The sequence below is a fragment of the Equus quagga genome, chromosome 8, assembly GCF_021613505.1.
Source record: "Equus quagga isolate Etosha38 chromosome 8, UCLA_HA_Equagga_1.0, whole genome shotgun sequence".
Taxonomy (NCBI): domain Eukaryota; kingdom Metazoa; phylum Chordata; class Mammalia; order Perissodactyla; family Equidae; genus Equus; species Equus quagga.
In genome coordinates, this window is record NC_060274.1 from 91,800,256 (window position 1) to 91,813,185 (window position 12,930).

Here is a 12,930-nt window from a genome sequence, read left to right on the forward strand (position 1 = left end):
ATTTCTAAGCTCATTTAATGAGGCCAGCAAAACCTTGTTCTCGAACCTGACAAGGACATTGAGGGGAAAATTATAAACCAGTGTTTCTCATAAGAGAAGCAAAATCATGTACAAAATGTCAGCACCTCAAAAAAATGATATATTAACAAGGTTTATATATCGCATCAAAATGTGTTTTATGCCAGCTATGCAAGCGTAGAACACGCAAAAATCATTGTAATTCACTACACTAACCAAAAAAAGGGAGAAGAATCATATGATTACCTCAATCAATATAGAAAAGCTCGTAAAAGACTTCTATGGAGAAAACACATTGAGACAAACTAAAGAAGGCCTAAGAAAATGGAGGGATATATTATGTTCAGGGATAAGAAGACTACATATTGAAAGGCTATCAATATCTATCTAAAGTTATCAATATCTGTAATTTCAATGCAAATCCATTAAAAACTCCAGAAGTTTTTGTAAATTCCAGAATTTATTTAGAAATGCAGAAGGTCAAGTATAGCTCAGGTGATCTTAAGGAAAAGAAATCTGAAAAATTTACACTACCTGATATGAAAACATTATATTGCAACAGTGATTTAGATGATGTGGTATTTGCACATATATTGATCTACTAGAGTCCTAAAGATGGACTAAACTGACTCATGTGGTCATCTAACGTATGACAAAGATGACACTGCAGTGGAGTGGGGGTAAGAATGGTCTTTGCAATTAATGATTTGGGTCACTTGGCTATTCATATGGTAAAAATTAATTATAGCCTCTTACTTTACATTATATTAAAAAATCTGTTCTAGATGGGTTGTACATCTAAAAATTACAAGTGGAAAAAACAGTTAAACAGAAGAAAACACAGCATACTATCTTTGTTGCCTTAGGATAGACAAAAATTTCATAACAGGATATGAAAGTGTTGACTCTGAAGGAAAATTTGATAAATTGGTAATACTGAAAATTAGAATTTTGTTCAACAAATCATATAAATTAAGGAATGAAAAGGAAAGTGGAAGGTGATATCTGAAACACATATCCAACAATGGAGTAATATCTACTATCTAAGGAACTACTACAAATCAATAAGAAAAAGGCAGACAACCAAATAGAAATATGGCAAAAGATTTCAACAGACACTTCACAAAATAGGATATCCAAGTGTCCAATAAATGTATGAGAATGTGCTCATCTTTATTATTCATTAGGGAAATGCAGATTAAAAATACAATTTGAGGGGCTGGCCCCGTGGCCGAGTGGTTGGGTTCGCGCGCTCCACTGCAGGCGGCCCAGTGTTTCGTTCGTTCGAATCCTGGGCGCGGACATGACACTGCTCATCAAACCACGCTGAGGCGGCGTCCCACATGCCACAACTAGAAGGACCCACAACGGAGAATATACAACTACGTACTGGGGGGCTTTGGGGAGAAAAAGGAAAAAATAAAATCTTAAAAAAAAAATACAATTTGATACAACTACATCTACTACAATGACAAAAATGAAAAAGGCAGAAAATTCTGAGTATTCTGGAGGTCATGGAGCAAGTGAAGCTTTCATCAACTGTTAGGAGAAGTGTATCTCAGAAACTATTTGTGGTTTTTACTAAAACTAAACATACACACGCTGTGATCCATCAGTTTCACACTTAGGTAAATTGCTAACAGAAGTATACACTTATTTTTACAAAAGATATTTATAAGAATATTGAGTAGTATTATTTATAATAGCCTTATAACTGGAAATAATACTATTGTCCATCAACAATAGAATTGATAAATTGTGATATATTTATAGATTATATAATATGACACAGTAAGAATGAACTAAAACTATACACATCAATGATAAATTGTGATATATTTATAGAGTTATATAATATGATGCAGTAAGAATGAACTAAAACTATACACATCAATGAATCTCAAAGCATAATGGTTGAGTGAATGAAGCTAGATACACACAAAAAAGGACATTGAATTTATATAAAATTCAAATTTGACAAACCTCCTTTATGGTGTTAGTTGTAAGGGTAGTGATTACCTTTGGTGAGAGTATATTTACTCTTTTAAAATTAATTGATTTATGTACTTTTTGGGGTTTTTTTTGAGGAAGATTAGCCCTGAGCTAACATCTGCTGCCAATCCTCCTCTTTTTGCTGAGGAAGACTGGCCCTGAGCTAACATCCGTGCGTATCTTTCTCCACTTTATATGTGGGATGCCTGCCACAGCATGGCTTGCCAAGTGGTGCCATGTCCGCACCCGAGATCCGAACTGGTGAATCCTGGGCCAATGAAGCAGAATGTGCGCACTTAACCGCTGCGCCACTGGGCCACCCTGATTTGTATACTTATAGGTGAGCACTCTACTATATGTATGCTAGTTTTCAATAACAATATTTAAATTAATTTTTAAAACTTCATTAGGTTCTTTGGATACAAAGGAGAGCATGATTCTTCCCTGGTCAGTCTTGTTCGGAAGGCAGAGGTCTAACTGAGAATTATGGTCTGTGTGATAAGTGCCCTAACAGAGGTAAGCACAGTGCGTTCCATGGGGAAGAAGTGGAATGGCACATGACCCAAACTGAGAGTGGAGGTTAGGAAAGGCTTCCTGGAGAAAATGATGCTTCAGTTGATTCTAGAAGGAGAAATAGGAATTAACCAGGTATGTCTGGGTTGTTAATTGCAGATAAAAGAATCCACTTTAGCTGGCTTAACCAGGTGTTTATTAAAAGGTAATAGCTTACAGAATATCTTGGAACATCTGGGAACCAGGCTTGGTTGCTATAAAGAATGATCCATGTAGTCAGGAAAAAGTTTCCAACACCACCATGGGGTTAATAGCATAAATATCTTTGATTCTAACTATTGCTTCCTGAAATCCATGATGTATTATAGTACTGGATACCAGGGCCATTGCTGTGCCAGAGCAACCAGGCATTTCCACTACTGTCTTGCCAAACGATCTAATCTCTCCACACATTGACATCCCTCATTTGACTCACTTTTCCTCCACGTTTTGTAGTAGTGCAACAGAATAGCAGATCACACACAAGCACTATAGCTGCAAAAACTCTGTACAGAAAGGCAGGCCAGAGGGGTTAGAATTGATGTTGAATGAGCTAATTTATGGGATCTGCTGTAAACCAAGTAAAGGGAATAGGAGGAGAAATCCCAAAAGAAGAAGAGCAACTTTCAAGATGTATTGGCATACCATGTGATGTATTGGCCATGTGAATAGGACCAAATCTTTTCATGGCCTCCCCTCCTTCTTCTATTAAGATTTAGAAATTTGGGCTTAAGGGATGTACAACTTGCTTCTCCATCATGTACAATAAGGAGTTGTGTGTGTGTATGTGTGTGACTTTGGAGACTTTGGCTAAATGACTTATTCTGTCTAGGGCTTGGTTTCTTCATCTGAATTTCAGTATGGTGATACATCCACAAGGCACAGGACTGCTGTGAGGGTTAAATGAGACCATGTACAGGCAAGCATCTCGTGCAGTGCCTGGCACATAGAAGAGATTTAACACGAGCTTCTTACATCTGAAAGACACAGATCATGGCAGTTTATAAGAAAGAAGGAAGACTTGAGACAAATGATATGCAATTGGTTTTACTTTCTTCTTCTTTCATAAGTTGGTCCTTCTAGGTCAATAGCTGAAGGAAATGAACAGAGCTTATGGTGGCACATTCATCCTTGATTCAGATATGAACACAATATAATTTCATGTCTACTTGATGGAATTCCTTTTCTACAGGGACAAATGAAAGGCAATTACAGAGATTACACATCACGTGGAACAAGTGTTACATGAGGCAATCTTTTAATTGGGCCGCATGGTAATTCTATTTCCTGTCCACAAAAGCAGAGGCTTTCTGGGGTCAGATTATTATTACTATGTTTTTTCAATTAGCTTTATTGAAGTTATATGCAAAAAAATTCACCAATTTTAAGTGTACAATTTGATAAACTTTGAGAACAACTGCAATTGTAACTGACATGATATAAGACATTCCATCACCTTATAAGTTCTTCTGTGCCCCTTTGAAGTCAATCCCTTCCCCTGCACACTGGACCACACTGCTCTTCTTTCTGTCACGTTAGTTTTTATTTTCTAGAAAAAGAAATAATACAATATGTAGTCTTTTGTGGCTGGCATATTTTATTAAAATTTTTTTATTGAGGTTACATTGGTTTATAGTATTATATAGATTTCAGGGGTACACCATTATAATTCGACTTCTGTATGCACTACATCATGTGATGGATGGCATCTTTTATTTAGTACAGTGTTTCTCAACTTTTTTATTATTGCCCCCCTAAAGAGCCTTTTTAAACAGATTTCTCCTGATTGTGTCTCTCTCCTTATGAAATTTTAATTCCACAGAGATACTGTATGTCTGTTTATGTATCATAGGTATATCTGTATTTTACACATAAAAAGTAAGATTTTTCACATTTCAAGAACAAATGTTGGCCCCCTTGGGGGTGATATTGCCCTAATGAGGATACATGATTTAGTATAATGCTTTTGTGATTTATCAGTATTATGTGTATCAGTAGTTGGTTCATTTTTATTGCTGAGTAATTTTGGTTGTATAAAGAGACATTCAAGAAATGAATAACAACTGCGAATGTGTTACAAAGGTCAGGTACTAAGTGCATACTTCAACTACTGTTCTTTCTCAACTTTGATCCTCAGTCTCCCTGGTGTCAGTAAATAGACCTAATTACACAGTTGTTCAAGTCAGAAATCTGGGAGTGATTGAGACACTTCCTTTCCCCTCATTTCCCCATATACAGTTCATCAAATCCTGTCAATTTCACCCCTAGATTTTTTCTTGAATCTGAATATTGTCTTAAGGGATCAGATTTTGCCATAACCCAGAGCATTCTAGACATGTAAGGATTTTACTTTTATCTTAAAAGAAATGGGAAGCCATTGAAGGAATTTAAATGAGAAATTGAAATGGCTTGATTAGTGTAATTAGAAGATTACTAAATCTAGAAGGTGGGCAATGAATTAGAAGAGAGCAAGACTGTTTAGTAAAGGATCTTTCAGGAGTCCAGAGGAAAAATGATAGTGGTTCTTGTATAAATTTGTAGGTGGGGGATGAGAGAATTGGGAGACATCCTGCATTTTCAGTGGGGCCAGCGAGAAGAACTTAGCCAAGGCCTTACTGCTAGATGATAATGTAACTATGATGAGAAATTCAGATATAAACTCCAATAGCTTGCTGCTGCTTTGACTTAGCAAATTTTTTCACCAAACTAATCAGTGTCCTAAATGAATTAAGTGTAAATATTCTTGGATCATTTGCTGATGAGTTGGAAGGAATTAGAAAAATAGAATCATACATAAAAGAAAAAAATATTTTATATAATTACGGCATCCACTCAACTTTCTGTCCAGCTTATGATATTCTTTTCAGTGGCTGCTGCAGTACTAGTATCCATGTATCAGCTTCACATGGTCTGCAATTCAGTTTTATGCAAATCGTTTTGACTATGTACACATATACATGTCTCTGGGAAGCTCTTGATGAGGTCTGTAACCTACTAAAGATTAAGAATCAGTGACTTACTGTGTTTTCCATCTAGAGTATACAGACATGCATATGACATAGTCTTCATTCTTAAGGCATATAAAGTTTATATCATGTAAACAGATAAATAACAAAGTCACATTGTCAGTGCCAGGAGGGAGACATGAACAAAGCTCTGGAAGTTTGTCATTTACACTGGTGCTTTGTCTCTTCCAGGTAACTTCTGAAGTATGGCTAACCACAGTAATTCCTCCTGCAATCCTTTACCGACAGCTTCTTTAACTGGGCTCTACTGCGTGGTGCTCATTGGAGGACTGGTGGGCATCATCTCCATTTTGTTCTTACTGGTGAAAATGAACACCCGGTCTGTGACCACCACAGCAGTCATTAACCTGGTAGTGATCCACAGTGTTTTTCTGCTGACAGTGCCTTTTCGCTTGATCTATCTCATTGAGAACACTTGGGGATTTGGATTGCCCTTCTGCAAATTTGTGAGTGCCATGCTGCACATCCACATGTACCTCACATTCCTGTTCTACGTGGTGATCCTGGTCATTAGGTACCTCATCTTCTTCAAGCGCAAGGACAAAGTGGAATTCTACAGAAAACTGCATGCTGTGGCTGCCAGTACTGGCTTGTGGCTTCTGGTGATTGTCATTGTGGTGCCCCTGATTTTTTCTCATTATGGAACTTCTGAGACGTATAATGAGGAAGACTGTTTTAGATTCCACAAAGAACTTAACCATGTATATGCGCAAGTGGTCAACTATATGATAGTCACTATTGTCATAGCTATTGCAGTGATTCTCTTGGTCTTCCAGATCTTCATCATTGTGTCAATGGTGCGGAAGCTACGCCACTCCTTACTATCCCACCAGGAGTTCTGGGCCCAGTTGAAAAACCTATTTTTTATAGGGGTCATTTTTGTTTGCTTCCTTCCCTACCATTTCTTTAGAATCTATTATTTGCATGTTGTGGCACACTCAGGTGAATGTATCAACAGTGTTGCATCCTATAATGAAATCTTCTTGAGTGTAACAGCAATTAGCTGCTTTGATTTGCTGCTCTTTGTTCTTGGGGGAAGCCATTGGTTTAAGCAAAAGATAATTGATCTATGGAACTGCCTTTTGTGCCATTAGCTATAGACTACAGTACTCAGAATTACTTCCTTCAAATTGAGAGTGAAAATGGGCGCAGGGAGGTAGGAATTTCATTACTTGGTTAAAACCATTCCTTGATGCAGCCAACAAGAAGCACTATAAAATGTCAGAGCATTCATTCCAGTCCTTATTTAATCCCTACCGTCTCTAAATGATTCCCTTATGAAGACTAGTGATGTTTAATCCAGCTGTAGTTACAATATGGCATTATTTTCCAACACAAAATGTCTACTTGGCCCATCTGGGCACCATGGGTCTAATGATTTCTGAATTTTTCTAGCTTATTTTAGTTTCTTCAATTTGAACCATGGTATTTTCGTAAGTCTTGGACTGGATTCAGCCCTCTGGTTGTTTTCATCCCACTTAACCTTAGGTGCATTAATCCTGACCATGATTGGACTCCAAAGACAAAAACTACTTGGCTAACCAGGTAAGATGCCCATTCAACTCACATTCTGACAAAAAACAGATAAGAGGGGAAAATAGTAAGAAACTTTTCTAGATCATCGTAACTTTGGTGCAAGGTCACTTACCTAGAAATCAAGAGAAGCAGAAGTCCTCATGGCTTTCTGCTATAACAAGGTTACCTAGGTTTGTCCTTTGAAAGATCAAGTTCAAGGACACTGGATCAGCTCCCTCAGTATCTCCAAAATCATTTAAAAGCCTACTGAACACATCTAAATAATGGTGAAACCATAACTTAGGGACTATTCCTGACCAATATGCTACTAGAAATTAAAATGAGTTTCCAAGGAAAGGGATTAATTTGTTTTCATTTTCTGTGTTTTGAAGAGTTGCTAGATGTCTTGGGACACAGTTAATTTAAATTTTCCTTAAAGAAAGTTATACTGAAATCTTTAAAGTTCCCTTCCATGCTTAAAGTTATTTGTCTTCAAATAAATGAAAACAATATTCTTAAAAAAATAGTTTTTGAGAAATACACAGAAAAACCATTGAGATTAGGCTACTAAGTTGATATATAGACTTGTGGGTCTTTTTCCCTCCTGCCCGTATTTCTATTTCCCTCCAAGTTTTATAATCTTGAAACTTTCCAAGGAACTGATCCAGTTTCATATTTAATTCTTCAGAGAACCTGAAGAAATTCATGGTGGGAATACAAGAACCAAGTGAATTAAGATAACTCTTTTTTTTTTCCCAGCAAGGTAAATGTTCAGGATTTAAAGACTTTTTCTTAATTTGTTATACTCTATGGATCCACAAATTCATTGGATGAATAAGAAATATCCCTGTGAGTTTCTATGATCATTAAAATTACCGAGTCATAGAAATTAATTTTGAGAAAGAAAAAGCAGCAACATACTGCATACATGATTTGTTCCCAAATTTTTTCCTGTTCTAAATTTTCTTTTATCAGACTTTTTTATTTTTAAAGTTACATTTCTTTTATTTCCAGTCTTTTTTCCCCATTTTTTCTTAGTTTTTCTTTTTCACTTTGACCCATAATATTTGTAAGAAAATTTCAGACTCATAAAAGTTTTAAGAAAATTTGTAACACCTGTAAAATGTGTAAGAAAATTGTTATAGTAAAATATTTAAAAAATTATTTTTGGAAATTACATCATATTTCTCTTCTTATCTATCTGTGTCTTACTATCATAGTATCTGTTGGCTTGTAGATTACATTACAATCTCTCCCAGATTTTAAATATGTTGAGACCAGGTAATTGTGCTTTTCTCTGTATTGTTATATATTATAATAAAAGGTATATTTCTGCGGATCTGTAAGAAATATTGCCCCAATTATAGAAATGCAATATTCCATAATATATCTTATTCACCAATATTTACAAAATAAATAGAAAATTTCAATTTGCTTGTTCTATGTCTCTAATTGGTATGAAAATGAATCTCATGTAGGAGTGGGAGTGACATTGGCCTCTCAGGCCATTTTTGGATATTGCAATTATAAGAGAGTACTACTGGCATTTGGTGGTTGGGGCCAGAGACTAGACGTCTTGCCTTGCACACAATTGTCTTCAAAATAAAGAATTATCAGGTCTTGCTCTGTATTTGAATGTTCTTCCAGACATTCAGGAGGTGAAACATATGCTCACAATAATCAGAGCAGTTAGTTAGATTTTACTGTTTTCATAAACACATAGTATATTTTTGGTATGGTTTTAGTTTTCCAAATATTCCAGAAATGCAACTGCCATGGGTATCGAGGGAAGATTTTACTCTGTTTTCCTTAGAATTTTACCAGGACTTGTTCATTTCTAAAAATCACGTTATCAATGGCAAGACAGTCTGTGGCATTAATATACAACACAACACATCTGTAAACAATATTCATAGCTATTGTACCCAGGTAGACATGAGATATAGATGCCAACATCAGACTGCCTCATTTTATCTCCTTTCATAATCATGTCTGAGCATTTACACACTGAAATACATATTTTATTATAAATAATTTTCTTTTTCATTATTCATTTATATTATAGTTAGAACATTATATATATAAATAATAGTGTAGAAGGATTATATTATCAGCAAATTTTACTTTAGAATAATAAAAGTGTTACCAAATATTTGGAGTAAAATGTAAGGCATTGCATCTGTAAGGGTTGAGAACCACTGAGCTACCACAAACAGGGTCAATTTGAAAGGGACATTTACCACTTATGAGGTTATGAACAGGAAAAATATTCCTATATTTTGGGAATGCTTAACCTTACCTTGATTCAATTCTAAATGATTTCTTTTCTTTCTCCAGTGATTAAACGAGTAAATGCAACTTTTAGGAAAATGCAAAAGACATATAGACATAAACATATATATATATATATGTATGTATGTATGTATTTTCCTTTTTGATAAGACAAAAGCATTTCCCTGAGCCTCACTACTCTCAGATTGGTTCATGGTCACCATCTGCCAAATTTTGAACCCAGGGTTAAGTACAATTTTTGAGGCCCAGGCAGAAAGATTGTTTCTGGCACCCATTAAAAGGGACTCTCTACTCAGGCTTTGTTCATTTCTTAATTTTCCTGTGAAAGGGTCATTGAGTCTTCCAGCTTTCCTCCTTTGATCTCATATACATTACTAAGAAAAAGACTATTTTACTTGTGCATGAAATGAACTTTGTGTGGAATAATTCAAGAAGAGTTGAAAAATCCCCAAATCCTCTTCAATGGGGCTGCCACTAAAACTGCATTCCTAGGTTAATATGGCAGTTCTTATGAAGGAGAGCAGAGGGCCAATCCATTCTCAGTCATCAGTTCCTGAGTGTGAGGTCAGTGAGGTGAACCTGTGTGAAGCTGCCATTTCTTAGATTGGGTAGATTTTTGCCCACTTAACCTCTAATAAGATGAGGCATAGACCAAGGACTCTCACAGCTATTGGAACTGATAGGAACAAGGAAACTCTCTTTGTGGTAGGGGCTGACTAGAGAGCACTTTGGAAACAGCTGGTAACAAAAACCCAATGGTAAAGGGGCACAATAATAGTGAATTTGCTTGGATAATGCAAGAAAGCTCAGGATGCAGGAGGGCATCCACAGATATCAGAAACCAGGCATCAGCCAGGGACCCTGAGAAGGACTTTGGTCCTAGCATAGCTGAGCCCTATTTCTATGATAGAACCAGTATGCTAGGAATTTGCCAAGACAGAACCCAGGACAATGAGGAAGTTCTATTACTTGTGTGTTTGAAACTTTTAGAGATTAGGAACTGGGTACCAATATCAAAATGCACCTGATGGAGGCTTCAACATGGGACACACTGTGAAAGCCCAGTAGTCACCATGAGGCACCACATTTTGGGTAGAATTAGCAAAGGTGGTCAGGATGGGGAAGGTGCGTACAAAGGCTGAAACTGCTAAAAGTCATATGCCTCAGGCAGGATGGATTTGGGAACGAGATCTGAGCCTTCAGATTGAGAGGAATCTGGAGAACCAGTAGGAGCTGTTGGGGACAGAAGACCAGGTCTGACAACCACTAGCTGAGAAAAGGAGGAGCTTGGGTGAGCTTTCCTTAGCAGTTCTGAGCAAGCAGGGGACAGCAGAAAGACGCTGAGCTCTGAGGCAAATGGGCAATGAAGGCAGCACACAAGGAAGACAATTTGAACAGCAGATGAGAAGATACTGGAGCCCATTGTTTGTTGTATTTGAAGTTTGTCATAGTATTTTAAGTCATTAACAGTGAATAGTTTCTTGAAAAGCTGAATGTTTTCCCTCTAAGATCAGCAACAAGACAAAGATGCCCACTCTCATCACTTTTATTCAACATGGTACCGGAAGTCCTAAGCAGAGCAATTGGGCAAGAAAAAGAAATAAAAGGCATCCCAATTAGAAAGAAAAGAAGTAAAACTGTCTCTACTTGTAGGTGACATATTCTATATAGAAAATCCTAAAGACTCCACCAAAAAACTGTTAGAACTAATAAATGAATTCAATAAAGTTGAATACAAAATCAATATAAAAAACTGTTTCATTTCTATACACTAACAATGAACCGAAAGAAATTGAAGAAGACACAAATAAATGGAGAGATATTCTGTGGTTATGGATTGGAAGAATTAATATTGTTAAAATGTTCATACTACCCAAAGCAATTGACAGATTCAATGCAATCTCTATTGAAATGCCAAGGGCATTTTTCATGGAAATAGAACAAACAATCCTAAAATTTGTATGGAACCACAAAAGACCCCGAATAGTCAAAGCAATCTTGTGAAAGAAGAACAAAGCTGGAGGCATCACAGTTCCTGGTTTCAAACTATGTTACAAAGCTATAGTAATCAAAACAGTGTAACACTAGCATAAAAACAGACACATGTATCAATGGGACAGAAGTGAGAGTCCAGAAATAAACCAATGCATCTATAGTCAATTAATTTATGACAATGGAGCCAAGAATATACAACGGGGAACAGATAGTCTCCTCAAAAATGGTGTTGGGAAAACTGGACAGCTACATGCAAAAGAATGAAATAGGACCCATATCTTATACCATATACAAAATTCAACTCCAAATGGATTAAAGACTTAAATTTAAAACCTGAAACCATAAAACTTCTCAAAGAAAACATAAGGAGTAAGCCCCTTGACACTGGTCTTGGCAATGATTTTTTAGATTTGACACCAAAAGCAACGGCAACTAAAGTAAAAATAAACAAGTAGGAGTGCATCAAACTGAAAAGCTTCTGTACCGTGAAGAAAACCATCCAAAAAAAGTGAAAAGGCAACCTATCAAATGGGAGAAAATATTTGCAAAAACATATCTGATAAGGAGTTAATATCCAAAATATATAAGGAACTTACACAACTCAATAGTGCAAAAACAAACAATCTGATTTAAAAATGGGCAGAGGATCTGAATTGACATTTTTCCAAAGACATACAAATGGCCAACAGGTATGTGAAAAAATGTTCAGCATCACTAATCATCAGGGAAATGTAAACGAAAACCACAATGAGATATTACCTCACACCTGTTAGAATGGCTATCATTAAGAAAGACAAGGATACCAAATCTTGGTAAGGATGTGGAGAAAGGAGAACCCTTGTGCACTGTTTGTGGGAATGTCAATTGGTATAGCCACTATAGAAAACAGTATGAAGGTTACTCAAAAAATTAAAAATAGAACTACCAATGATCCAACAATTCTACTTCTGAGTATAAATCCAAGGAAATGGGAAACAAGATGTCAAAGAGATATCTGCACTCCCGTGTTCACCGCAGCAGTATTCGCAATAGCCAAGATATGGAAACAACCTAAGTGTCCATTGGTGGATGTTGATGTGATAAAGAAGATGGGATATATCGTAATGTGGAATCTAAAGAAAAGAAAAATTAAAGTTAAAGAAGCAGAGTAGAACCATGGTAACCAGGGGCTGGGATAGTAGGGGAAATGGGGACATGTTGGGCAAAGGGTACAAATTTGTAGTTATGTAGGATAAACGTGTTTAGAGATCTAATGTACAGACATGATGCCCATACTTAATAGTCTGTTGAACACTGGAAACATGCTAAGAGAGTAGATTTCAGGTGCACCTGTCACATACAAAAAATGGTAACTATATGAGGAGATAATATGTTAATTACTCTGACTGTAGGAATCATTTCAGTATGTATATCAAATCAGCATGTTATATTCCTTAAATACATTTAATTTTTACTTAAAAATCTTTTAACTGTAATATTAGCTTCTAACTTCTCTCATATTGAAAATACTATCAGTATAAAAGTTTACAAAAGGCAAAAG

The 12,930-nt window shown here is 36.2% G+C and overlaps 1 protein-coding gene across 2 annotated transcripts in view; it reads left to right on the forward strand.

Moving 5' to 3' along the window:
* GPR141 (G protein-coupled receptor 141) overlaps positions 1-8,480 on the forward strand; it is a 75,065-nt gene extending 66,585 nt beyond the window's left edge. For both annotated transcript variants that reach the window (XM_046669867.1, XM_046669866.1), the window contains exon 3: positions 5,760-8,480. In XM_046669867.1, the coding sequence (XP_046525823.1) occupies positions 5,774-6,682 (909 nt within the window). In that variant the 5' untranslated portion in view covers positions 5,760-5,773 and the 3' untranslated portion in view covers positions 6,683-8,480. The remainder of the gene's footprint in view (positions 1-5,759) is intronic.
* Positions 8,481-12,930: the final 4,450 nt, after the last annotated feature.